This window comes from Acanthaster planci, linkage group LG17 (genome assembly GCF_054643075.1).
Source record: "Acanthaster planci isolate LZ-2023a linkage group LG17, COTS_SCS, whole genome shotgun sequence".
NCBI lineage: Eukaryota > Metazoa > Echinodermata > Asteroidea > Valvatida > Acanthasteridae > Acanthaster > Acanthaster planci.
Genome location: NC_141793.1, coordinates 8,844,734 through 8,870,805, shown reverse-complemented (window position 1 = coordinate 8,870,805; position 26,072 = coordinate 8,844,734). Strand labels below are relative to the sequence as shown.

The 26,072-nt window shown below is 40.7% G+C and overlaps 1 protein-coding gene across 1 annotated transcript in view; it reads left to right on the top strand.

The window, feature by feature from the left end:
• LOC110985564 (uncharacterized) overlaps positions 1-20,169 on the top strand; it is a 45,768-nt gene extending 25,599 nt beyond the window's left edge. Inside the window, exons 2-4 of the mRNA XM_087148196.1 lie at positions 9,598-9,857; positions 17,203-17,348; positions 18,427-20,169. Of these exons, the coding sequence (XP_087004322.1) occupies positions 9,681-9,857; positions 17,203-17,340 (315 nt within the window). The 5' untranslated portion in view covers positions 9,598-9,680 and the 3' untranslated portion in view covers positions 17,341-17,348; positions 18,427-20,169. The remainder of the gene's footprint in view (positions 1-9,597; positions 9,858-17,202; positions 17,349-18,426) is intronic.
• The last annotated feature ends 5,903 nt before the right edge of the window (positions 20,170-26,072 follow it).

Below are 26,072 nucleotides of genomic sequence, written 5' to 3'. Positions count from 1 at the left end.
AGGAGAGAATCAATGCAACCAAACGTCAACCTTTGGAGTTGCAGCTTCCGTTGAATTTTGTGAATGGTATACACGCAAGTGATACTGGATGTGCATTATTTGATTATGGGCAGGCGATGACGTGTTACACGGTTCGCAGAGTTTTAATGGACGCGGTCCATTACCATTGTCAACACCAAATCCGAGCAGAGGCCGTGGCGGAGCACATGTCGCCAGTGGCCCCTGCAACATATCGCTTGTCCACTGAGCCCTTTCGACGACATCGGAGCTCAGTAGAAGAAAAAAACAGACCAAGTTTTGCTTTGTTTTGGCGACGGGGAAAAAAATTTGGTGTAAATCCCAAACCGGAATGAATGCATCCACCCGACGAGAAGCGTGTTCCACATTTTGTTTTTCATCAGGCCGTGTGCAAACGCAGGGGATATCACCACTTCTCGGATTTAATTTAATTTTGGTCTCAGCTTACTGCACCTCCAGCAAGATGAGAAGTCGCGCCTTTTGAAGTTATATCAGCTGTGCGATGCAATCCTGACTGTGCATAATGTGGAGGGTGCCGTATACACATGTGATCAATGAGCAATTACGCTCTCAAATAGGGCCTCTCTCACAGAGATCCGCTACAAAATGAGAAAGTGTGAGTTGTTTTGTCGATTGGCCGACTGGATTACAAGTTGATGCTACTTAACATGTTACTTAGTACCAGTATCTTCGCATCCATTCTGCCCAAGAAAAAAGAAGTGAAATAGGCAAAGAACACAAAATTTAATAAAGTTATAAATTTGTTTTATTAGAAGTCGTTCTGCGTTTTCGAACCTGTGCCTTTTGTAGGCTCAAACACTTTTAAGGACCCTGCCATGTTAAACCAGCACGAGCTGACTGAATGACCATTGTTGTAGATCAAAGATAAATCTGCAACATCTATTCATTAATAGACGATAGTGCGCCTCCAATAGTTTGCAACGCAGCGGTCAATCATAATTTCGCTAAATCTGTCCACGAATGAGCGTTTCGAAAGGGTCGACAGATTTCGCACATTGTGATTGGTCAACGCGTTGCAATTTCTTGGAAATGCATATTTGTAAATAGCCCGTATTGTTTTAAAAGTGAATTTCTGTATGTGTGAAAAAGGCCATTTCTCGCCTTTGTCGCTATTTTGTTATAATACAAAAGCACAAGTTCAGATGTCTGGAGATATTTTCTAAGCGTTCCCTAGACCATTTTGTGGTGCTCTTCAATGGGTTCCTCATCTATTCGAAACAACTTTTTAAGCAGCTACATTGCTGTACAATTATTGTTACAGCCGCTGTCCTTTATTGAACAAACCTACAGTGTAATCGCATAAACACAAAAGGTCTGTCCCCAGGGAACCTTGGATTGAATTAAGACGCGCCGCGGACAAATGCAACATTTGCGCCCATGATTTACCGCCAGAGGGTTCTCCGTTCATTTCCACTCCGTTCAGAATGCCTTTGTCACACTGGAGAATACAGTATGCCGACACCGCTTCGTAAAATGTACAGTATTCGCCGGGGCAACACAGGTAATCTTGTACGTTGTTCATCCGTAAGTGCTCGGGTTGCGTCTTAGGTCGCCCCATTGAGGTACCTCAGCCGTGATGGATATCGAGCACTCATCCCAGCTTTCTCTTTTTCCACTTCGGTGTTTTCCAATCCCGCGCTCCCAGTCCACGTCACCGCCTTGATTCCAAATAAGAGTACTCTAGAGTTTCCGCCGGGCACTCGACAGCCCCGGCCAATAACACTCAGCAAGTCAGTCAAAACTGACTGATGTCTCCACACAACCTGTTGCGATACAGTAGAAGACGCCATCATGCATTGAACTCGAATCTAAGATCAAGCCCCCTTCCCCTAAAAAATCCATATTTAAGTCGGCAACACCTGGCCACAGTGTTTCCCACCCTGTGATTTGTGGCCTTCGATTTTTCCCCTTTTCTGTCCTCAAGAGTTCGACAGTACTTTCCGCATTTGCTGGAGCTATTTTTCCCCAGGAGAGATTTCCCTGCATCGCCGAGTACAACAAAGCAGAACAGACAACAATGAACGGGGGTGCCACGGAGCCCCGTATAACTTAACCCAGATCTCATGCGCCTTATTTTGGTGGGACAACAAATTTCAGTCAGAGATTGGTCAGAGAATGGTGGCGATCGATGCATATCGACCGGAGATGTTACGGTTAGCCATGGGCGATGGCGATTGGGACAGCCAAGCTACGCCCGGAAAGAGATGTTCTGCGACAGCGCTTTTTGTTTAAACGCCCAACACTATGACGGGGTTATGTATGCTAAGCAGGAGCGAGCACGACGCATCTCAGGATATCAGATATTTAACCAAAACCCCACGACGTTACACACCTGGGACTCACATCAAACACCAAGAATGATTATTTGAAAAATAAGATTTGAGTGGAATTGAAGAAAAAATAAAGAAACTCTATTTGAAATTGCAAGTAACGCCTTAATTGTTGGGGGGCTCAATTAAAGGTATTACACGTTTATATTCCCAAACAAAGAAATGTTTGCGGATTGAATAGATATTTAATGTTACTTTGTGTCAGTGAATTTCGTGTTCATATTAATGCTACTAATTTTATATCAAACTACGAAGGGAATCTATCCTTTTCTCAGGGGCATCTCTGTGTATATGTTAAGTTTGTTTTTCCTGTTCATTTCAACGGAATCTATTGGTAGGCTCGTGAAAGATGTTGACTACAGCAGTGCTTGCTAGAAATGCGTTGCGATAAAAATATGTCAGAAAAAAAAGAAAAACTAGTTGCTATATATTTCATTTTGTTTTGGGACAGCTTGTGCATTTTTTTTAATTTTCGTTTCTATTCTTGGCTTTCTCAGATGTCATAAATGACTTCCTTAAATAAGTAATTTGAATGATGCAGTTTCGCATCCACCATACTGTTTGACTTGAACGACCGTCATCGTCTCCTTGACAACTGCAACCGTTTAAATTGAGAACTTGACTCAGAATAGGAACCGGAGGTCGAAGTACTGCAACTAATTTGCACGATACTGGCATAATCAAGATTCGCCATCCACGGTTACCTTACAATTTACATAGCAGCAAGAAACACATAGCTCTAGCTCGATCATCCTGATTGAAATATTTCCACCTGAAGGGAAACTCCTTTGAAGATGGCATGTTCTTGCATATCTGCCCTTATCAAGCACGAATTGGTGTAATTGTCAAAGGGTCTTTCATCGTCTGAAATGAATGAATGTTGAATAATTGGCACATGACTCATCATGTTACCTGAAGCCTGGTTCTTGTCTCGAATGCCACTGTTGCTATATCACATCGCTTGAAATGAAAGTCTGCAAACAGTACACACTTTCTTGATCCTGCCTGTTAAGTAAAGAACAGGTGATAGATTTCAGCTGCCATTGTAACTATGTTGATCCCTTCTTATAAACATTGTCTTTGTTTTGATCATTTTGTGGAAATTATATATCACGTACGTGTGCAAGGCGTGTTGGTGTGTTGCTTGATGTATATAAGATCACAGAATGGTTTTCACAATCACACATACACCTGCTAAAACTGTCAACCAAAGGCGTAAATAATTAGACCCCTGTGTGCTGTCCTATGGTGCTCATTGGACCATAGCCCTCACTGCTTCCTTAGGGAATTGAACACGTGAACAAATTTTGACGTCATCCGTACTTATAGACCTAATGTTACGAAACCAACACACCACTGTAGTTGATAAAAACAAAACACAAAATAGCATCCCGGCCTTCCATCTCTCCGAATGGATTGCACTTTTCTCCATCATCGTTCTGTTTTCCAATTGCAGAAAGTAATGAATCTGATTTCGGAACAATCAAGTCGGCTAGCCCATCTAGGGAGCATTAAGGCCGAGGCGCGCAACGCCACAGGGTAACACGACCTGTACGTGCATGGACTGCGTGTTTCTTGTATAAACGGATGGAAAACGAGATAGCCTGCCCCGTCTGCACATTACGGAATCATCTGCTAAATGGAACTTTGAACTTGTTTCTTTTGGAAACCACAGTTGTCCTTTAACTGGTACTTCCTATTTTCCTTTCAGTTGTACACCATGATTTGTTGGTATTCACCACGTATACATGTTGAGGTAAATGACACAGATCCGAGTACTGTTTGATAGATCATATAACGAATATTTATATGAATAGGAAACAGTTTCCCGCCGTTTGAAATTTATATCTATCTTAAAGTATTTTTGTTTCATTGGCGTAGCTGTAATGCTTTAATGTAATGTAAAGTTTAATGTACTTTTCAGTTCGGGGCTTCTTGAAAGAGTTCCACATTATGCAGCCTACTTCCGAATACGTTTCCTAATGATGTTTCCTCTGAATTATTCTATTTCATCCGTTTTCGGAAAGTGCGCCAATGCCACCCAATTCCTTTAGCAGGGCTTTCGAATTCCGATTCCGTCAATTCGGAGTATATTTAGTCTCTCACTTGATGCTCACGAATGGTCATTAAACATTGGTTTCGAATCTTTTCAACCAAGCTGAATTAGATAAGTTTCCATTATAATGACATTATCAGTCTCTATTGGATTTCCGCTTTTAGTCAAAAGGTGTTGAAAGTGAAGCGTATACTTTATCCCTTAAATGTACAACGAAATACACCCATCCTGAATGATTTATTACTCTGTTGAAACCCTTAAGAATACGTTTTCTCCACAAGCTGCGCATCGAGGTATGTGGGTCATACTTTATTGAGGCTGACAATTTCCAAATATCGACAGTAAGTAATCGACCACGTTGGTAATGGTATGCGTCGCGCGCTGTTGATGGTTTACCAAGATAAAAGAGAATTGAGTCTACTGTGTGTTTGTTCACAATCTGAGGTTTACTTGTACAATTACTACTGGGTGATCCCGCAGCGATAAGCAACTCACGGTGTCCCTTTGGCGGCAATTGTAAACTTGCGGTGATGGCCAGTGGCACGCACGTGTGTTCCATGAAGTGTCTTGGCGCTACATCACCACTAACCAATCCCCTTGTGCCGTGGACGCGGGACTGTTTGTCAAATTACGACCAAGGAAGAGGAGACAGGGCAATCGAGTTATGGAAACTCGCCGTGAATAAAACTGCAGTTAAAACGGCATGTTGTCGAAATGCGCGCACTCAAGGTTTTTTTTCTGAAAAAGCGAAGATACAACTCTCTGACATAGCTGTAAATCCCAGTCCCTTGTGGCGTAATCGTGGGTAAGCACCATGAGCTATTTCGGGGGTAAACACCGGTCCGACACCTTCCCCACGACAAATCCTAGGTGTGCCACTGTGGAAAGATGTATGTTGGGTTGTTACAGGTCTTGTTATCAACAATATTCTCAATAGATTTCAGTGGTCACCTTTAACAGAATCCAAACTCAATGGCTCGTTCCTGCCCATTGTGCCGCCACGGATTTGTGTGTGAACCCTATCAATCTCACCACTGACATGTTTCTGAGGGCTCGGGCTACCCGTCGCTCAGTTGCCAACAAGTGCATATAGAGCTACTCCAAGGAAATATAATGAGAAATAATCGGACTGCTGGGGTATTGGAAAGCTTATCATTCACAGCAGTACCTGTCAGGACGCAATATTCGACGCCTGAAACAACACAAAAGATGCTCGTTCACGCACATCTAACATAGGAAACCTAATAGTTAGAAGTGCATTTTCAAATGGAATTTTCAAAGTTGACTGATATTTCAAACGTCAGGAAAACGCTAAATACTTTGCACTGCAGATCTTGCAGACTCCTGCTGTAGGCATATGTAAATTTTAATAGAATTCCGCACTATTTGGCATTACTGTAAGAGAACAATACGTATACTCACAAATGTAAAAATACATTGTATAATTGGATAAGAAGGCACATTTGCCATCATCAATATTCACAGACTAAACGTTTTACATTCAGCTTCCCAAATGATTCCAAGCTCAAAATATTCGTTGAAAAAGTATTAGAATCTGTTGATTGTCATAAAATCGTAATCATGTTTTTGAAGTCATAATTACTACAAATCAACCTGCCATTCAAACACAAAACTGATAATTTCTTCCGTCCTCAGTGAGAAACTATTAAGTAAACGAACTCAGATTCCCAGATGACCGAAATACCACAAACGTGCTTCCACCATCAGCGGAGAAAGGAAGTATGTCTCTTCTCCCTATCAATGTAGCACGCCCCCACAGCTCCCCTGGGCTTCTGTAGTATTTTAATGGACGTTATACACTGGTCATTACACTGGAGTAAAGTATAGCGAGTCACTCATTCAAGCGTGTAATGGCTGTGGGGGAGTATATTATGATGTTGGCACGGGTTCGTGCTAGTGCTCTTCTCAGAGTATTTCGAAAAATATTCTCTGCAACCATTCACTATGATGAGTGGTTTGGCAATTATAATATCCAAGGGCTCTTTAAATGCGCCATATACATTCCAGCGTACCACATATTTACCTACCCGCAAGAAAGGAAACGAGACAAAGAGAGAATGGCATCTTTAAAGATTTGGCGCTGTGATTGAATTTGATATATCTCTAGGGAACAGAGTGAATCATCTGTCAAAAATCGGATATTTGGTGCTAATATATTCAGAAGTATGGGAAATTTCGGAGAAATAGCTGTAATATACTCAAGTAAACAATGAATCCGCTCAAAAACGGCAGTGTGCATCGTGATGCGGCCAAGGTCACTTGTTTATGCAATAAGATATTTAAAAGAGCTTGCTGGTACATCAACTTATTCTATTCGAGTGACATTGTATGCTACATGCTCGTGGAATATTTCTCTTAATATCTCCCATTTCAAAAATAGGATACGTAGAACGTTAAACGTTGCGAACACTTTTCGCACCTTAAAGGGTCGCTGTAGTCAATTTCTTTCAATACAGACCTTCAAAATACACCTTTTATCTCAGTTGACCTTATTTTCCCCTTCGGTTTCAATATTTCAAAGGGTAATTTATTGCCTTTTTGGTTTTATGCTAATGTGTATTTCCACATTCATGAGCAAAACTGTGATGTAATCCTAGGAAGAAACTCTCACTGTTACACTGATTTGCGCCCAAAAATGTTCTACACATTTGTACATGTTCTAGACTAAATGTTCACTTCATTGCTGATTCCTTGCTGTTTATGTGCACAGCAATAAGAAGGCGTCAATCCAATTCTCAGAAATGTTTTCAGTGATTAAATTCTGGGTTCATAATTTGAACAGAAAACTTATGCAGAGCAATGTATTTTCCCTGCATGGCATTACAACAACTGCGCCCTAAGTTTTCTTGGAAAACACAGATAATTTTCAAAACATTTTACGAAATAGTAATGTAAAAGGAGTTTTCATAGAAAAAGAGCATAAAATTGCAAAAAAAAATGTGCCTAAGAGATATTCATTGCAGCCACACCCCTCAAAAGAATCAAGAAAAACGGGTACTGGCAAAGTCTTACCTGTAAGTATTATTGTTTATATAACGGGTTTTGCCCTTGCCCAACGTACATATTGATAAACACTGTATGCTCAGTGCTTGTCCGAAAGCTTGCGAAAAGAGTCACAAGCTTACTTGGGTGGGACTCGAACCCACAACCTCCTGCTTACTAATACAGACGTCTTCACCACTCGACCACCGAGCTTGCCGGGGTCGGCTGGCCGGTCCGAGTCAGGTGAAGCAGCGGGTACCGAAAAAAAATTGAAAAAAAAAGTATTATTGTATCTAATGATTTTGAAACTAGACCAAACGTCAATTTAAATGTGAAGTTTCTCAACCGCGTGTCATGCCTACATTGGCTACAAATGAATGTTTGTGCATACTTCACACTGACGCTACTGCATTTCCAGCAGGCTTTCATTTTTGGCGTAACATTAAGCTAACAAGTTACAGTTATTTTGGATAATCTCAAACGATCATTTAGCTCGTTGCATGCATGCAAGGAAAATATAAACGAATCTACAAGGAGTGTATGTCGTTGCACCCGGTTCGATTACCCACCGTTACTTAGTGAGGCATATGTAGCAAAATAGCCTATGATGCTAATATATCATAAAGGAAGCCTTGTGTGCCATCGGCTCAACCATGTTTAAATGTATTCATTGTTCCTCGCTTAATGTCTTCATTGTACAGCGCATTTGAACATATCTATATGAAATTTGCGCTTTTAGTAATTAGTACATGTATTATTATTATCATCGTATGATGCAATACGGTAGGCAAACTTATAAGTGAGACTAGTCAGCGTCACGAAAGTTTGCACGCAGAAGGTCAGCGTCACGAAAGTTTGCATGCAGAAGGCTCGAACAATCCTCACTTATAAGTTTGCCTACAGTACCGGTATTGCATCGTACGATATTATATTACCATCACAGTTAGAGCATGGCTATTTTGCTGCATAGGCCTCACTTATAAGTAGCGGTGGGTAGTCGGATCGGGTGATCAATGAGTCTTTCTCTAGACATAAACGGTGATACCGCCTAAAGGAAGCCGACTGCCGTTTAAATAGTGAAAAGTTGGACAGGAAGAACATGGAACTTTCAACATTTCTGAATAGATGTGGTAGAGTTTTAAAGCCTAGTGGAAATGCTGAGGTGGAGTTAAGAGCCGCAAATAGGTTCCATCCCGTTGACGTCACCGGCACTCTTCCGATCAAACTTCGGTCCGGCTTCCGCTCTGCGATAACGGAAGCCGGGGCATGGCTATACGGCCCAACCCACGTCTACCAGACCTTTTTTAAGTGGAAAAATAAACACAAGGCTCATGCGCTGCTTCTCACGACAGAACACGAGCCGGCATTTGCCCTTAAAATTTCGGCGCAAAGGGAGAGGAAAGAGCATTGTGCATATTGCACCCACACGCACAACCACGCCAGGTTGACACGCATCCTGCTAAATCGAACGGACTTGGGCAAATACCTGTGAAGGCAGTTGTTCGTTTCTCGTGGTAATGACAAGTTTTAAACCGGCCCCAAGCGACTGGAACCAAGAAGCGTCGAAACAGGTTCCGTTGTTTAATTAATTGAACAACTGAATAAATGTAATTAGTTCTTTAAATAAAAGTCAAAGATTGAACTATATTTCAAAATTATTTACACCTCCATGTTTAATGTATTAATTTAACCATTGTTCCCTTTTTAGACTTTGAATGTTGTCTTCTTTTTTGTCCTGTCCGCTTTTTCCCATCATTCGGGTACACTGTCTGTTATACATGTAGTATTTTTAGTCCATCTCGAAGTCAATCCTCACCAAAAGTTTGGAATGATCCACTTTCAGACGCTTGCTATACTTCTCCAATTTTATTTCGTGTCACATCCACGATTTTCTGAAATTAAAGTCACAATTGAAAAAGGATGTTTTTCCCGAATAGCCATGAAATAATGCATGTTCTCGAAGGAGGTATTGGTGTGTGTTCCTGCTGTTGACAAACGTTCATTTTGCGAAGATGATTACGAAGAGTAAATGCACTTTCATAGTGTATAAATTTGACAGAAGAGTCGGTTTCCTCTTGTGTTGCAGTAAACGATCTAAATAGCCACACTAGACATCTAGCCCAGATCTAAATGTAAACGCAATCCCTTGCTTCTCCATTGCACTTCCAGGAGGAACTAATCCTGAGAGATCAAATAAGAGCGAGTGGAAAGGCACACACAGGCCCGTCAGCCGTCACATCTTGCCCGTCATCATGAAGGCATCCATACTGGTCCTTTTCAGCGCCACTCTCCTCATCCTCATACTCCAGAGCAGAAGTACGCAGGCGCGCGAGTTTGATGACTTGATGGAGAGGCGAGCAGGGGGAGCGACCAATTGGGAAAACGAGGACAACGTCGACAAAAACCGCCGGATTCAAACACTATTACAGGCAAGTCACCTTTCAGGAAGGAAACCTAAATATTGACGTCAATAAACATGACGTAGCCAATAGTAAGAGGGATAATCCTTTTCATGTTGCGACGTAAATTCAATGATCTCTGCAATCTTGGTCACAAGGAAACAGTTCTAATGACATTCTCTGTCAGTAAAAGCCTTAGGGCTCACTCAGCTACACATCCTGATGATAGTTGTTAGGAATATTCAGCGCAGTCATTTTGATAGTAACTCAGTAATCTCAACCGCCTGTTACATTGGGTCAAAGTCGACAAATAAGCGTGTTTTGTGCAAAAAAGAGAAAAACTCGTGGAGGGATGAAATAATGTACGGCCGATGTTTCCTCTTGAGTTATTCTAAAGCCACTCGTTAATGCAAATGAGCTTCATGTTCATTTTTGCAGTTTCCAAATCCTGACCTCTTCAGTTGTAAAACCACACAAATGTTGCTATCCAGAAATCTCTAAACTATCAGCGATTGTAAATTATTTAAAAAGCCCAAATTTCTCGGATGAAAAAAAGAAATAAAACAAGATCGCCCTAATATCAAGAGCAAAGAAACAAGTAGCATTTAACAAGAATATTAAACTCTAAAACTGTCAACAAAAGTTAAGATTGATAAGGTTTACTAGCGAAAATTGATTAGATACAGGATCTTACATAAATGAGACGATATAGGGGAGGACTTGGGCAATGAAGGACGACTCTAGTCATGGCGAAAACAGTTGATCGTGTAAAACAGGCTGAGACGCGGGGCGAATTCACATCCAACAAACGGCTGGAAACAGACGAAACTGCAAGGGACGCAAGCTGACCCTCGTTACAAAAACATGGGGAATAGGCAACTCGAAAATACTGAACTGAAAAATCAGTTCCCAAAATGTCTCTTCTGGGATTGGACTTAGCTCTCAAGCACTTCCTGGGTTAAGACGCATTTCCTCCACTCCCCCCACAAATGAGTGGCCAGCATATCACGTGTCCTGACTTACAGCAGTTTCGACGAAAGTCGAGAACTTTTCAAATCCCAATCCTGCCATATTTCCCAAAGTGCTGACTTTATATGGGGTTTTTCTTCTTTTATAGAACTTACTTTGAACTTTCAAGAAAACTGTTATAATACGGGCGATTCACACTAGCGCGCCTCCAAGACTTAGTAACACATGAGCCAATTACAATGCGCGAGATCCTTCCAAACGCGCATTGGGTTGACAGATTTCGCGCATTGTGATTGGCCAACGTGTTGCAAACTCTTGAAGGCCCGCTATTGTGGAACGCCTGTATTACGTAAGTTTCAAAACAGTTAACTATTAATCAAAACGCCATAAATCTCTAATGCACACAAAGAGAAAGTTCTAGTGAATCATAACCGGCCCGCCTCTCTGGGTCAAACGCCGGTCACGTTGGGGTTCTTGCGACCGGTATGTTTACATAACAAAGATCCCGCGTGCTGGTGTTTGGTGTACACAACAGTAAACTACCAAATATCTTACAATGATTTAATTTTAATCACATGCAATAATATAACCCAGTCTTCAAAAAGTCGCAGCTGTGCTGCAAACTGTTAAAAACGTCATGTTGTATAAAACCCCATGGTAATCATGTGTTACTGTTTGAATTTCAAATGCGTTTTCTGTTTTAGTTGCTTATAACCAAAAGTGAGCTATACAACTATATCCCTATAAATGTGTCGTTTGCAGGCTGCATTGTTTGTATGCTACGGCAAGAAAATGACACAAAAATTATATTATTGTGCACACCTTTAAGCTTTCCCGCTTTCAAACAACATTTGTAAGTCTTGACATATCAGACAATTAAGTGTCACTTTCTTCAATTTTGTCCAAATTATAGTGCCCTGCGCAAAATTTGGTGCTCCAAAAATAACGAGTGTCTTGGGTACGCCTGACGGGGAATTATTCAGGCAATTTCTTTTTTACGTAATGGCATATGATAAAAACTTATTTTTACATAACCCATCAATTTTTCCGAAATAAAAATAACACCAACGCACCAACAAAACCAAAAAGACATCTGGATCTCGGGGGTTCAATTTTGAGATCTATTTCTAAGCTCGCATTTCAGATTTTCAGAAATGCCGGGCGGCAGTAGCAGGCACATAAAACAGACATCTCTTAAATATATTAAAGAGACATCTCTATTATGTGGGAAATCCTCGGAGATCATTATCGAATTCTTGATGGCTGTGCACATATTTAGAGAAATGTTGCTCCAAACAACAAAATCTTCCATAAACCCTTTTTCTTGTTCCCCCCTGTATTTTGTTTTCGTTGCACCTTTATTTCAAGTCCGTCCAATTTTTTGTTTTACTTCCTCACGTTTTTGTTATTTTGTGGGAGAAGGTTGACTTAGAAAAGCTTACCTCTACATCCGGCATTATCGACCCCCCCCCATGCGCCTCACCTTAAATTGAAATTTTCAGCAAGACTTTGTTTTCCCTCAAAGCATGAGGAATTTACTGTTCTGAACGCCTCAACGCAATCAGTGTCTCAGCATCAGCTTTTGTGCCATTGACTCCTGAGGAATCCGGGCTTGAACATTTAGCATATGATTATTGTTGCTGAATTCTTTGCAGTGAGGGAACCTCAAAAAACAGCGCACACTGAACGTGATGTGGGTATTGTATTCCTCAAAAGGAAAAGCAGCCCAAGGGGAACTTGTGCATGGAGAAAACCAACGATGGGGATGGTTGCCCATCAAAGTAGTTAACTATTCCGGAAATATTTCCAAGGATTATCCCTTGTTGGCTGGCTATGCTAGACTGGAATTTTTATCATACACACATTCATGGCAGTCTGTGGCAGAAATACTAAAAACAAAGTGTACCTTCCGTATCCCATTATCTGTAGAATCCCATTGTGGAAACGTTGTTGACATAATAAAAGGCCTGCACAAAGAAATGACGTTTATTTGATTTGGGCTCAAGGCCCTGACGGAAATTGAAGAGCAATATTATTTCATTGTCCGGTGTCGTCTAAGTTATTAGAGGCAGTACCGGGGAAAAGACGTAAAGCTTGAACAAGACAGCACCACACAGCCTTGTAAATTCATGACTGTTGTAATTCACGCCCGTCGCTATTTTGACAGATGCCTAAAGTCCGGTTGGTTGGACTCGCCCCAATCGAAATCAATTAGTCTGGTGTCCCACCACTCTCCGGTTACTATGGCAAAGGGATCAATGTTTGAACCGCATGTCAATTAACATTAGTAATGCTGTGACAGAAGACAAAAATGACACTGGCATCCAGACCTTTAATGGTTTCATTAGCAGCCTCACCAGGCGAACACAACTAAGATAAATCTGTTGGACAACAGAAATCACCCCCAAATTGGAGGAGAATACGTTTCTGTTTAAAATATACAATTTAGAAGGACTCTTGAGCGTATAAAAGAGGATAATAGTATCGTGAAAAAAGAAAATGATCCTTGCTAAAACGGCTTTTTATTTAGTGTTTGAGCTGATTTGTGGTATTCTGAAAGCATCGAGAAAACCTCATTTCTAACATTACGTGCCATACTGAGAGATTGCTTCGTTGAAAATCGTTCTCAGATGAACACTGTACAAGTTGAGGAGTTCCCAAATAGTCATCGTGAACACATTAGGAATTCCTGCACGTCATCGTTCGTGTTTATTCCGTTTTTTCTTTGTCATCGTTGATGCTATTGTATTTTGTGCGATTTTATTTGCTCTTGTGTTTAAAAAGTCACATTGGTTATTCATAAATAATTGCACGTAAAAATGGTTCTTGACTCACACAACGCACGAAATTAATTTAATGTATTAAAACTATGAGTTAGATACTATGAATTAAACTGGGCGACTTAAATATTGCCTTTCGGCCTATCCTGTCAAACAGTAATTTGAGCGCCCTGTGCTTGACTAGTATTTCCCAATGGGTCTCACCCATCCCCGCGTCACACTTAATGCGACTGCACTTTCCTAATTAAATTGACTGAGGTTGTCTCTCAAAAAACAAATAATTAGCTCTTTGGGAAACCTCAAAAATTGGCACTTGGTACAAAGGGCATTTCAGCATAGTCACTAACTGCGAGTTCACTGTATGTATGGTAATGTGGACGGATTTTGGCCCTAAAGTACTTGGCTGTGTCCATGAAACGGCACTCTCGGTTCAAGTAAATGGGACACATTTTGTGGGAAAGAACAAAGCCAGTAACATACACATGATTATTCGTTTCTTTTAAGTACGTTCCAGTTAGTTTTGAAACATAGCATTATTTACTTAAAGCTTTGAAATTCGAAAATGTCTAAAACGTTCGGGATGTCAAACGCATTTGCTGAAAGCTATATGAACAAAACATCAACTACAGAAAAAGGGGAAAGATACGCACATGAAGCATACATCCGCCGACTAAAATCTTGAACTAACAGTGCAGTAATAACACACTTCTGTGAAACTCACAGATATGATTTTGATAGTAAAATGCACAGGGTTTTCAGTGAGGGGTTTAGTAAGGGTATGAAGCAAGCAAACCCATCCGCTGTCTCCTAGGCACAACCCGATTATACCCCATTCCCACACAATTGTCTACAGACGCCTGATTGTTTGATTACACTAAGTTTTGGGTACCACTTTGGACGTCTTGATATACTTTGTTCAGTTAAATTTCAATTTTTAAACCAAAAAACCAACCTGATTACCGGATCCAGCCCTATCTTGGGTACAGATTGGTGATTTTTTAAAAATCAAAGTTTGTTGTGTCTCTCCTTAAAATCGCATGAATAAAACAGCGACATTGATACCATGTCCCTTTGTGCAACTAATGACTCTGGAGTTTAATGGAGACTTGGGGTGACGTTTCAAACTAAAATCCAATGCAGTGATGGTAACAAAATCACATTGGCGATAGGGTGAAGAGCGATCCCAGAGTTGTGATAGGTTCTGTAGAGTGGCTCAGTGATAGGTCAGGGGTCAGAAGCTATTAGTCTGACAACGAATACAAGTAGCTTCATCGAAAAGGCCCATTCATGCTCACCATTTTCTGTGTCCTCGAGAAGTACACTTTGCCCTAAGCTTAATAATCCCCCTTTTCAGAACAGAAAATGATACCAGTTCTAGATCTGCATTACACATTGATAGCCAAAGTTGTTACCGGTACATTCATTGTCTGAAAGAAGTTGAGGAACGATGACTGACACTTGGGGAAAAATCACACTTGGTGACACCTTGTGGAAGATGACACTTGGTGACAAATGAAATGTAATTGAATTAAACTGGAACGCAAGTTGACTATATATCAGATCATATTGCAAATTTATGCTTTCTGCAAAAGCCCCAAAAGAATTTAAAACCTGATTAGAACAAACTTTTGGTATTAACCCTAGCGTGCTGAATAATAATGGGATATAACGAACAGGATTTGGTGTGGCGTAGGTATAACAACACTTTCAAGAGCACATTAAAATCTTTCTCTCAGGAAAAGTAGATGTGAAAATTGAAAATGCTGAAAGAAAATAAGAAATTCGTCATTCCCTGCTTGAGATAGTGCTCTCTTAATGTGAAGTTGAGAGGTTTAATTACCAATGGTAATGGATTCAAAAGAGCTATTTAAATCTCTTGCCCCCCTGGCAAAGTCAGTTTCAATACACAGTGATAAATTGGATTAGCTGTTGATATTCTACATACTTAACTTCACTTTTAAGAGGAAATTAAATGAAGCTCAAACTTAAATACCCCAGAACGTTTAGTGTTGCCTAGACAACCCCCTGATATCGGACAGTCTGAGCAAAATCTGTCATTTTGTCGATGAAAGTCACAGATATGGGGGAAAATCGGTCATTTGTTATGATTCCTCATTCACATCAGGAGCTTGCCGGCCCAAGCGTCGGTCAGGGTTACTGAGCAAAAACAAACAGCGACCAGGACCTGATTCGAGAACATCCTCAGGGTTGAATGAAGGAAAATAACGGTGCGCGAGCATTTCGGTTTGGGCTTTTATGGAGAGCCCCGCGGGCGTCGTGCTCGTACGACTGAGTGGGAGCGCGACTTCAGACGTCAGAGCATATTAGCCGGATCGGCAAGTACTCAATCACCGATCAGGCGCACCGTCAGACCCCGCTGGCCTGTTGATCACAGGCCCGTCCAAGAAATGGAAATATCATGTCAGGAGAGTCATGGGCGAATTCCGCCAATCGTAGAGGTGCATTGAGACGGAGATATAGTCCTTCTATGGCACTTCCATCAGTTAGGCATGTTCAGACGCACAAAGAGCCTCAATTTTTCAAATTAGCTTAGAATTAGTGCGCAGTGCTTCATCGATGAAGAGTTGTGGTATGCAGGCCCAACTTCGTTATAGGCTAATTTGATTTCTCTGATGGCATGCTAGTCAAGCTTCTCATGGCCATGTCAAAACAGTTTGCTTGTCGAAGTCTATTTTGTAACTCCTGGCTGCTGAAATATCTAGTCTAAATTGAGACAGACCTAACTAAAGGATAGGCCTACATGCCCATAATTTTGCAAGACTGACCTAACCAGTGAAACTGTACCGTCAATTTAGAGGCTTATTCGAGCTGTGCAATGCCTTAGTCGAGGGATAAGTATTTTGTTACTGTTGAATGGCATTTGTTACACAGTGTTCTAAAAATCCCTCATATGCGCCGTCATGAGATTGTCTTTTTAGATCATACTTCCAAATCAACAGTTTGTGGTATACCCTTCAATGGGAAATTGTCTCACTGTTCAAGTGATTATGTTGCGACGTCACGTACGACGTGTTACGTCTGTTAATGGTTACGTCATTCGTGGGCAAACTTTCAAGTCAAGATGGCTGGCTTCATAATGAGTTGACTTATTATAATATGTGACAGGGACCGTACAGTTTAGCCTTTTAATGGCCAAATGCGGTAAATGAAGACAATATTTTCCGGAACCTTTGGTCAAAAACTTGACATTTAGCGACCAGCGGCAAAATATACCAGTGGAATACACCCTAGCTCTCCTGAGTACTGTAAGTCTGGGAGACTTTGTCGAAAAAGCCTCTTTAAATCCGAAGGTATGACGCCGAACAGTCCCAATGGAGCCAAACTGGGGTCGTTTGTCCGTCAAGCCACGACACTCTAACGTTAATAGAAATGGTCAACGAAATTTCACTCTACGCTTTACGTCACGCTGCAGCCCACTCCCACCAACCTTTTGTTTATTTTCCCTGTTCTCGTTACAGGCACGCTATGTATGGATGTTTAAATTCAATTTTAACCAGTACACCTTGACAGGTAGGGCTTTGTGTGTGGCGGGTAAAGCATAAATAGACATTATAGGCTATGCACTGACTGAAATGTCCACTGTTGTCCTTTTTTCGTGTATATAGAGAATGGCAGGCAAAGGGAGCGGTGTGATCAGTGAAGAAAAGCGAGCGAGCTCCAAATCCATTGATTTGATGATGGACACCCTGAACATTATCAAGTGGTGCAGACAGATGAAACTTCAGAGCGTGTACTGCAAATAAATCATCAGGTGAAGATACCATGATACAATATCGAATATAAACAGAGCCATAGAGGCTAATTCCGATCAGGTCACGTTCAAATGCCAGGTCCACTAGCACAATCAGTGATTTCAACGAAATTCCCAGTTCCTGCCATCTTCTTTTGTAGGTGAAAAGAAAAAGGAACTCCGAGGTACAAAGTCAAAAGGTTCGCATTCTAACCATGCCATGCCCTAGGAGTTAAAACTGAACCAAACCGAATGATATACCTGGTATATATTCTTTCAATATTACGAGACAGAAGCAAACAAATGCCATTCTTTCGTTGTGTTTTTTAATATTCAAAGAACTGCGATGGCTGCTTGATTACCGACATGAGCACACTCCCGAGTGACGAGGGCATTATATCTCCCACTTTTTGGTGGGGAAATTGGCCATTTGATCACCTTCACCCACGCGCACACCCATTTTGCTTATTAAAGTCACATTGGGGTTATTTAGAGCTCTTCGACCATTACGGAGAACAAAATGATGTCAGAGAACGTTCTGATGGACGTTTAAGGTGTGTGAGCTCATAAAAGAATGAGTAAGTTGAACGTCTGTGTAATTGAACAGTGCCCCTCAGTTTAAGGTGGTGTACTGAAACCCCAACCCAAGGAGGCAGGGACTTCGAATTCGTAGGGCCGGGAAATTGTAGGAGTTGGTCCATCTCTATCCCTCCACTCGCTGACACAGATTTACACCACTGATTAAAGCGTTGTAATTTTACTACAAGCATTGTTAAATCAGGCTTTCATAACATGGATAAAATAGAGCTTTCATCTATTTTCTGTAGAAAATGTTACACCTAAATCTATCTCAATTTCTGAAGCACAATTTGTCTCTATTTCTTCAAAAATTTGTCACTGATTTACCTTAATAGTTGTATAGACAGGAATATAAGTAAAACCTATGGATTATTCGATTCAAGAAAGACGATTAGGCATATAGGCCTATTTGTTTACACTTGTGAACACCTTTTGCGGCATGCAGTTTCTGACGAGACATTTCAAGATACCCTTCCCCCCAAATAAACCACAACTTAATTACCATTTGATTTCTTCACAGCGATTTCGACGACTACATCAACACTTTTTTAAACGATGGATCCGGATCATGACATGCAAACTGCCATAGCTTGATGGACGCCGTTGAAGATACACGAGTTCATGAGGGCGCTATACACCTTTTGGACGGGATTATTCTTACTATGCTACAATCTCAAATGGAATTTAGTGAATATCGAACAGTGCTGTCAGATAGGTGGCGTCTGTTTTGCAGTTATACACGGTATTGGTAGGGAGGAATTTTTGTCAAATGGACAAAGGGTTAGCAACAGCGATGTGAGTTTCTTATACCAATAAGTCCTCCAAGTTAATAACCGTTATATTTCCACGAATTTCATTTAAGATTGTATCAGTATTTCAACCAGAAAAAATACATACCTTAAGAGTTTTGTTGATCTAGTCTCCATTACACTTTTAGTGGAGTATTTATAATTGTATGGCTATGGGTGGGTATAATTGTTGACAAACCATTGGGAAATCATTTATATACAGCTGGTGCTTACGCTGCATTTTGCACCGACTGAAACGTTGCTACTGGAATACGGAAAGTACATTAAGTTGAACACAAACTCTCCCAAGCAAAGATAAACGGTGAAGTAGAAATTCTCAATGAACGTCGTTTCTGTTTTATGATAATTTATTTTACTGCTTTATGTCTACACATGCGCACATAAACCTGTACCTCACCCACGATCTCCAGTAATGTCCACAACATGCACGATGCATTTGTTCAATGTCCGTTATATATTGATTATAGCATATCTGCTCGATAATTATTGAAATTTGTACTGCTAACATTCCACGACATGTCACGACTCTCAGCGGTAGATGTAAGCCCCTTTTATTGACATGTCAAAGCATTTTTTTCCTATCTGGAAGCCAGTTGAAGATATACTTGTAAATACTGACGAAGTTGTTTATTTCAATATTATTTGTGCTGGCACATTATTGTAGATAAAACAACGAAACGAGACTCGCAATGGGAGATTTGGTTTGACTTTCTTTCCCTTCTCCGTATACCTTTAGTGTACAAAGTCTTGTCTTTGCACCCCAAAATATTCAAGTAAACAGTATATGTTGGTCTTAATGTCGTTGTTGTGATAGATAAGAAAAGTTAATCACATGATTATTCTAGTGGTCAAGAAGCAGGTGTAGCATTTATTTTTTTGGTCTGAAAACAGGAAGGGTTGTAGTGCGTGACCGGAAGCAAACCATAATTATTGAAGGGGTTACGATAATACGTGAATTCTGTTTTGGAGCCTCAGTGGGTTCACTCACACGTTCTAGAAATCTTAGATAATCCTTCATACAACTCAAACTAAATATTCACTGTGAGCTTCCTTGTTCTGTTCGAGGTTCATTTCTTAATTACTGAATAGTCAGGCAGCAAGTGTAGCAATACAGGTGCTATAAATTAAGTATCCGCCAGTTGAATACTTATTGACTAATGTATTCTTCATGAACGAGGTTTCACAAAAAAAACTGAATTATTTTTAGTTCGGAACAGATGCTTGTATCTTATTCCCAAGAAATCCCTGTATGCTAATTCACAAAAATATGTAAATCGACAATTATACAATGGACAATGTGTTCATTTGCAATATGTATAGAAAAATATGTACAAGATTTTATGTAAATTAAGTTCATGTAAATTAAGTTCAGGATGACTATTACACGTGCACGTGAATGTTCTAGAGTCAGACCCTTTGGAAAATAAACGTTAGTGAGCAATTAGCATTTTCAATTGTTGTGCTTTGTCTCAATGTTCCTTGTTTGACTTGTTACTTATACGGATTTGTAAATCCCTGATGGTTTGATGTTGCCTAATATTCCGGCATAGCAGGATCTCACTCCATGAGCATTTAATTTTATGATATGGGATTTCGGGTCAGAGGATTTCCCACTGGTTTCAATACTAGAGAGCCATACAAAACACCGGCTCGGCATGCAGGCGCCCTCAAATTCTCAAACCCGCATCTTTATGAAATTGGTTGCTCCCGGAAGCACTTTTTTTACATAACACGCCGGGAAACCCGGCGCGAATAAAGGGCGGCTCTCGATTTTCAAAGGGAACTAACAGAGCTGTTGTTGTTAGAACAAAAATGGTGGGTCATGCGTCAGTGCACATGAAGAGTTGGCACACAATACTGCATGGTGTACTGCATACATAATGACAGCCATTTGGGGTTCCACAGTCTGAGGTTGTTTCTACACTCTCTGTTAAGAAGTAAGGTGCAAAAAAACAAGAAGACTGGTCTCCTCTGAAAATCGGCATTAAAACCATTTCGCATAGAGGACAAAGTATATCTACAGAATCTTGTGCGATAAAAGTATTGCCTCCCGGACTTGCTGACAAGCAGATGGTGAGAGAGATGGAGAAAATCTTGGGTATCATTGTTTACAAAACTTAATTCTATGGTTACGTTGTATGTTAAATCACATATTACATCTCCTCGGTGTTCTCAAGAAGTGACAGAAACCTTTTTTTTTTTAAATAAACAGCCCACCAAAGAATTATTCTTAGCTTTTATGCAAATTTACAGGATCCGTGTAATACAATTAATTTCTCAAATTCTTAGAGATGTACTTTGGTGTTTCCACCTTGTTTTTAATTTATATATCATATTATTGTCGCGACCATCGGGTGACTATGGTGGCCCTAGAGGGACATCGCCAATCGTCAAAATGGACGTCAATATTTGTGACCAAACCAAACTTCAGTCACGAATATTGACGCCAATATATTTTCCAGTTAGCTAGGTAGAGAGAGAAGTTGCTCGGCTGTAGACACAGTTATTGCTTAATAATGTTGTGCCCCCTGCATTGTGCCAAAACTGCTGCAGCCAAATAACGACTTCAGTAGATCATTACACATGCGCGTGGACACTTCATTTCCGCCTAGCTTGCCGGAAATAAATTTGTGGCAATATTCGCAACCGGAAATACAAGTCGTACATTTGGTCGCAAATATTGACGTCAATATTGACGTTTCCGGGCGATGTCCCTCAAGGACCATCATAGGTGACCACCAAGGGGCAATGTTATATGCACCACGTGTCAGGTAGCAAGGTTCGGAAATGATCCGTTATCGATAGCAGGGGCCAGGCTAGACAGTAGTAGGCAGCACAAACTCTGAAAAGAGCCATATAATTCCAGCATACACAAATAATTGAAATAATTAAATTATCAATCTGCTCCAAAAAATAGGATTGACATTGACGTTGAAAAGAATGAACCTCAAATAGAATAATCAGTCCCATTTATCGTATTCTAAACAATGGTCATATTATGCATAAAGCACTGCTATTAGTTTGACAAAAATTTAAATATTCAGCAACCAAATTGGCCGAGCTAATCGCATACGTTACACTGCAGCTAGCTATCGGTACCTATATAATAGGGATGGGTACCTTGTCAGTTTTATGAAAATGAAAATATTCATATTCAATACTCTTTGTTATCCAAGGAACTAAACCTGTGTGAATACAGAGCGATATTTTAAGCCAACGAGCAAGCCATGCTTAGAAATGTTTTTCAATGAACAATATTTGGGTTCACTTTGCCAACAGAAAAACATATAAACTGAAAAGTGTCTCCCTAGTGCACTGTATGCTCTTTGTAACAGCGCCCTCCGTGCCCAGAAAGTCTTAGGAAATGTTTACAGAGGTGTTTTTTTTTTACTTCTGACTTCCCAAAGGATGTGAAATTCATTTCATACATTGAACAAGGTTTTTAGAAGCACAAAACACGTATTTCACAAAATGTCATCGCATGGACCTATTAACAGTAGTGAAGTTGATCAGCCTGCGAAGTTGTCATTTCCAAAACGTAACTAATGTATGAATTATCTTCGTAGACCGATCAACACACATCAGTTTATCCCAGATGGAACAATTGTTCATTTTGCAAGCTGCACATCAACCGATTCCTTAATGGACAATCCTAATCAAGTTGAGAATGCATTTTTCACCTATTGAACAGTGGTTTAAAACGTGGCTGTGTGCTATCAGCAATTTTAAAAAGACGCTGTACTTGAAAAACCAGACAAAGCTATTGACGGGATGCAATTTAAGTTAGCTGGGAAGGAGAAATGGATTTCTTTATAACTCCGTTTGCTTTAATTTAATTGGACATTGTCATCTCGAGGACATGGATTTTTAAAAGGGTAGTTTTATATTTCGTAACACAGGGTTGCAAATGCTCCGAGAAAGGCGATTAACGTTTGCATATATATTTTTATTGTCATTGAAAAGCACATGGCTTCACATTCTCTCTTAAATTTGAAAACAACATTGCGCGTTTCTTGACGATAAATTTATGCAGTTTCGACTGATATCGGAAAAATGTCAAACTCTGAGTTTCAATATAAACTTATCACAAATGAAATCTGTGCTGCACAAGAATTTCTTTTTTTAATCCCCAACCCGTTAGCAACATTTAGTTTTAAAAGTTTTCCCTTTGATATTAAGTTGTTAAACTTCTGCCTGGGATGGGAGAAGTGTATAAAAACTTTTTCTGAGAAATATTCCTTTGTCGATGTATTAACAGGGAGTAACCCTCAACCAGACTTCTATAAACATTCCTTTCTAAACAGGACACCATACCGTGGGATCATTGTTTTGGGCATATCATAGGTGGCAATGCAACGGCGCTGATCATCTCAACTATGTCACTGTTGCAAATTGAAGAAGACCTGATACACAATTTTTTTCTTCGCCTTTTTCCCCTGAATGTTACCAATGCTCCATGAGTCCATTGTATACCTTAGTTATTTTTTCTTTTTTGTACGCAAAGCTGCCATATATTTACGAGCAGTCACATGTCTACAAGCCATCATCGCGTCCGCGATAGTAACAAAGATAACTTTTTTAGTTACAGTTCTTCAAGGGTTTTCGTACAAGCTCGTTCTTGTCGATTCTGAGAGCATCGTGGCACTCAATGTAGGCTAAGTGCCGGGTGCTAAACGTGCCGCCTCCGCGCAACAGCCTACTGGCATGCAAAGGACATGGTATTTGCAAGAGAATTCCACTGTCACTGACAAGCACGCGTTGCATTAGGTTTTAACAGTAACTCATTCCAGGCTCTAGATGGCCTGAGAAACAGCTGCTCAGCTCCTGCAAGCACAACCCAAGAAGTCCCCTAACAAATCACCAGAGCCCAACACTGTTGTCAATCGTTACTGTTGACCCCTAACGCCCACACCTCGGAGGCTGGGATTTGTGCGTGTTAGGACGTAATTAAGGTACAGGGAGTAGGTGTTTTGTGACGCCTATTGTTTTTACGGGAGCGTGGGATGTATTTGTGAACCTTGTTAGCCTTGTGTCAAATTATTGACGGGTACGTGTTGTCATGACGTGCATGCGTATACAGGGCGCTTCGCAGGCGCAGGCAAATTTCGGGCCATAACCCACGTACCGTGTAGGCAACTGTTGTCAGGTCATTTTAGGTCGATGGGGAGAAAAAGTGGCCCTATGAAGGGCAAACTAACAAAAGGAAAGTAAAACTGATGATTTACTAGTGACGTACATGTACTTAGTTACATTTCCCGTTTTTTCCCATTTTTGTCTTGTTTCTGGTCCTCTCTGCACTTTGGCAACCAAAGGCGCGACATACCTCGTGAGGTGTAGGCTGGTCGCACGGTAAATAGTCGACTAGACCTCTATATCCAAACAAAATAGACTACTTTTTGACGGTCAAACCACTGAGCAAGGACACTTTCTATGGTTCATTGTGGTCCTTGGCCGAACTTGCCCATGTTTACTCTGATACTGTTTTCTGCCAAAGACATTACTCTGATACTGTCTTCTGCCAAAGATATTACTGTGATACTGTCTTCTGCCAAAGATGTTACTCTGATACTGTCTTCTGCCAAAAATATTACTCTGATACTGTCTTCTGCCGAAGATATTACTCTGATACTGTCTTCTGCCAAAGATATTACTCTGATACTGTCTTCTGCCGAAGATATTACTCTGATACTGTCTTCTGCCGAAGATATTACTCTGATACTGTCTTCTGCCAAAGATATTACTCTGATACTGTCTTCTGCCAAAGATATTACATGCCTCACGGTTCATGGATAGGGAAATTCAAATTAAAATTTGACACTACAAAAAGACAGGGAAGTTCACCTGAATTTTTTTTCATGCTAACAAACACGTTATTGTGGCCGTTTATTTGGCACGGGTGCATATCCACGTTTCTTGTTTTAAGACACTCCGTCTCATAAATGCTGTCAGAAATCCTTTACTGATTTAAACAGAACCCTTGGCTGAACAGACTGGGCCTTGAATAGAATGATTAGGGTGAAGTTTTCCCACAATGCAGAGTGGCAAGAAACAATTCGAGATACTGTGGCGGAATTTCGCACGGCTGGTTGTGCTGCACACCTGTGCTCTTGTAGTTGGAGTTAACTTGACAAAAAAAAGGAACCAGTGTTTCCTGAATGGACCCCAGACCGACCCTCAGCATGTGAGGCTTAATTCAATAGACCCACAGTCCGTCCACCTGCTGGCTCTGGTGTCAATCTGTCCAACGTGAGCGCTAGCGGAAGTCTGGGAAATCCGATGTGATTACACGGCTATTGCTGTCAAAGCCATGGATCCGTTCTCCAGGTTGATGCTTTGACACTAATGGGAAAGTAGTCGACGAGCGAACATTTTTTAATGGCTATTTGCATGTTGTACTGGAAAAACGTGGGGTATAAGACATTGACTAAATATCTATGTCATCTATTTGCAGCTTTTGTTAGGAGCGTTCTTTAGTTGATGACCCAACAAACTAATACATTTTCGTTTTAATTGGGCTTGTTTAAATGTGTTTTTGTCCTTTGGTTTCTTTCTTCTCTTTACATAAACTAAAAGATTCCGTCCTATCCTTAAGCTTGATAGCTTCATATTTGCTGTTACCCTTTCGTACGTACATCAGTATCTGACATTTTCAGATCAAACAACACGCAGGGTAACACCAAGCGCATTATACCTGAACCATTGAACTGAGAGAGGGAGGATGCGGCGGGCGTAGCAAGGGGAGCGTTGAAGAAAGTGGGAAAAATACTTTACAAAAAGGAAACGAAAAGGGCCAATACAGCTCCTGCTTTCATAAAATCCCCAACATTGATCCCATCTACAAAGTGGTTGCCGTGTCCCCCTCCGTAAGGAGCCATTCAGTCAAAGGCAACGCCTGCAGTACAGACCAACTTGAAGCATAACTCAAACTTCGACTTACCTTGAAAGGACCACGAAAACACACTGCAACTCGATGCGATTACTAAATGCGTTCTGACACAACATCCTTGAGATAAAAACTAAAGGAAGCAAACGACAATCATGGCAAAAAGTCATGAATAAACACTAAACTTAGCCTTTATGTTCCATTGGATGTCTGGTACTCAGACACTACACACGGAATGCTCAGGATTAACGCTATTAGTATGGCTCCCGTAGTAAAGGCCTTGTGCAATGTGTCCCCTTTTTGCAATATAGTCCTTATCCAAAATGGTTGGGTTATTCTCGTCAAACGTTCAAACAGTCCAACTGTGTCTCCACTGACAGACATCAATAAACGGCAAGCTTTAGCAAACAGAGATAGCACAAGGACTCAGTTCCACTCGGCTCGGATTGCCAGGTGATTGCGACAGGCAAAGCC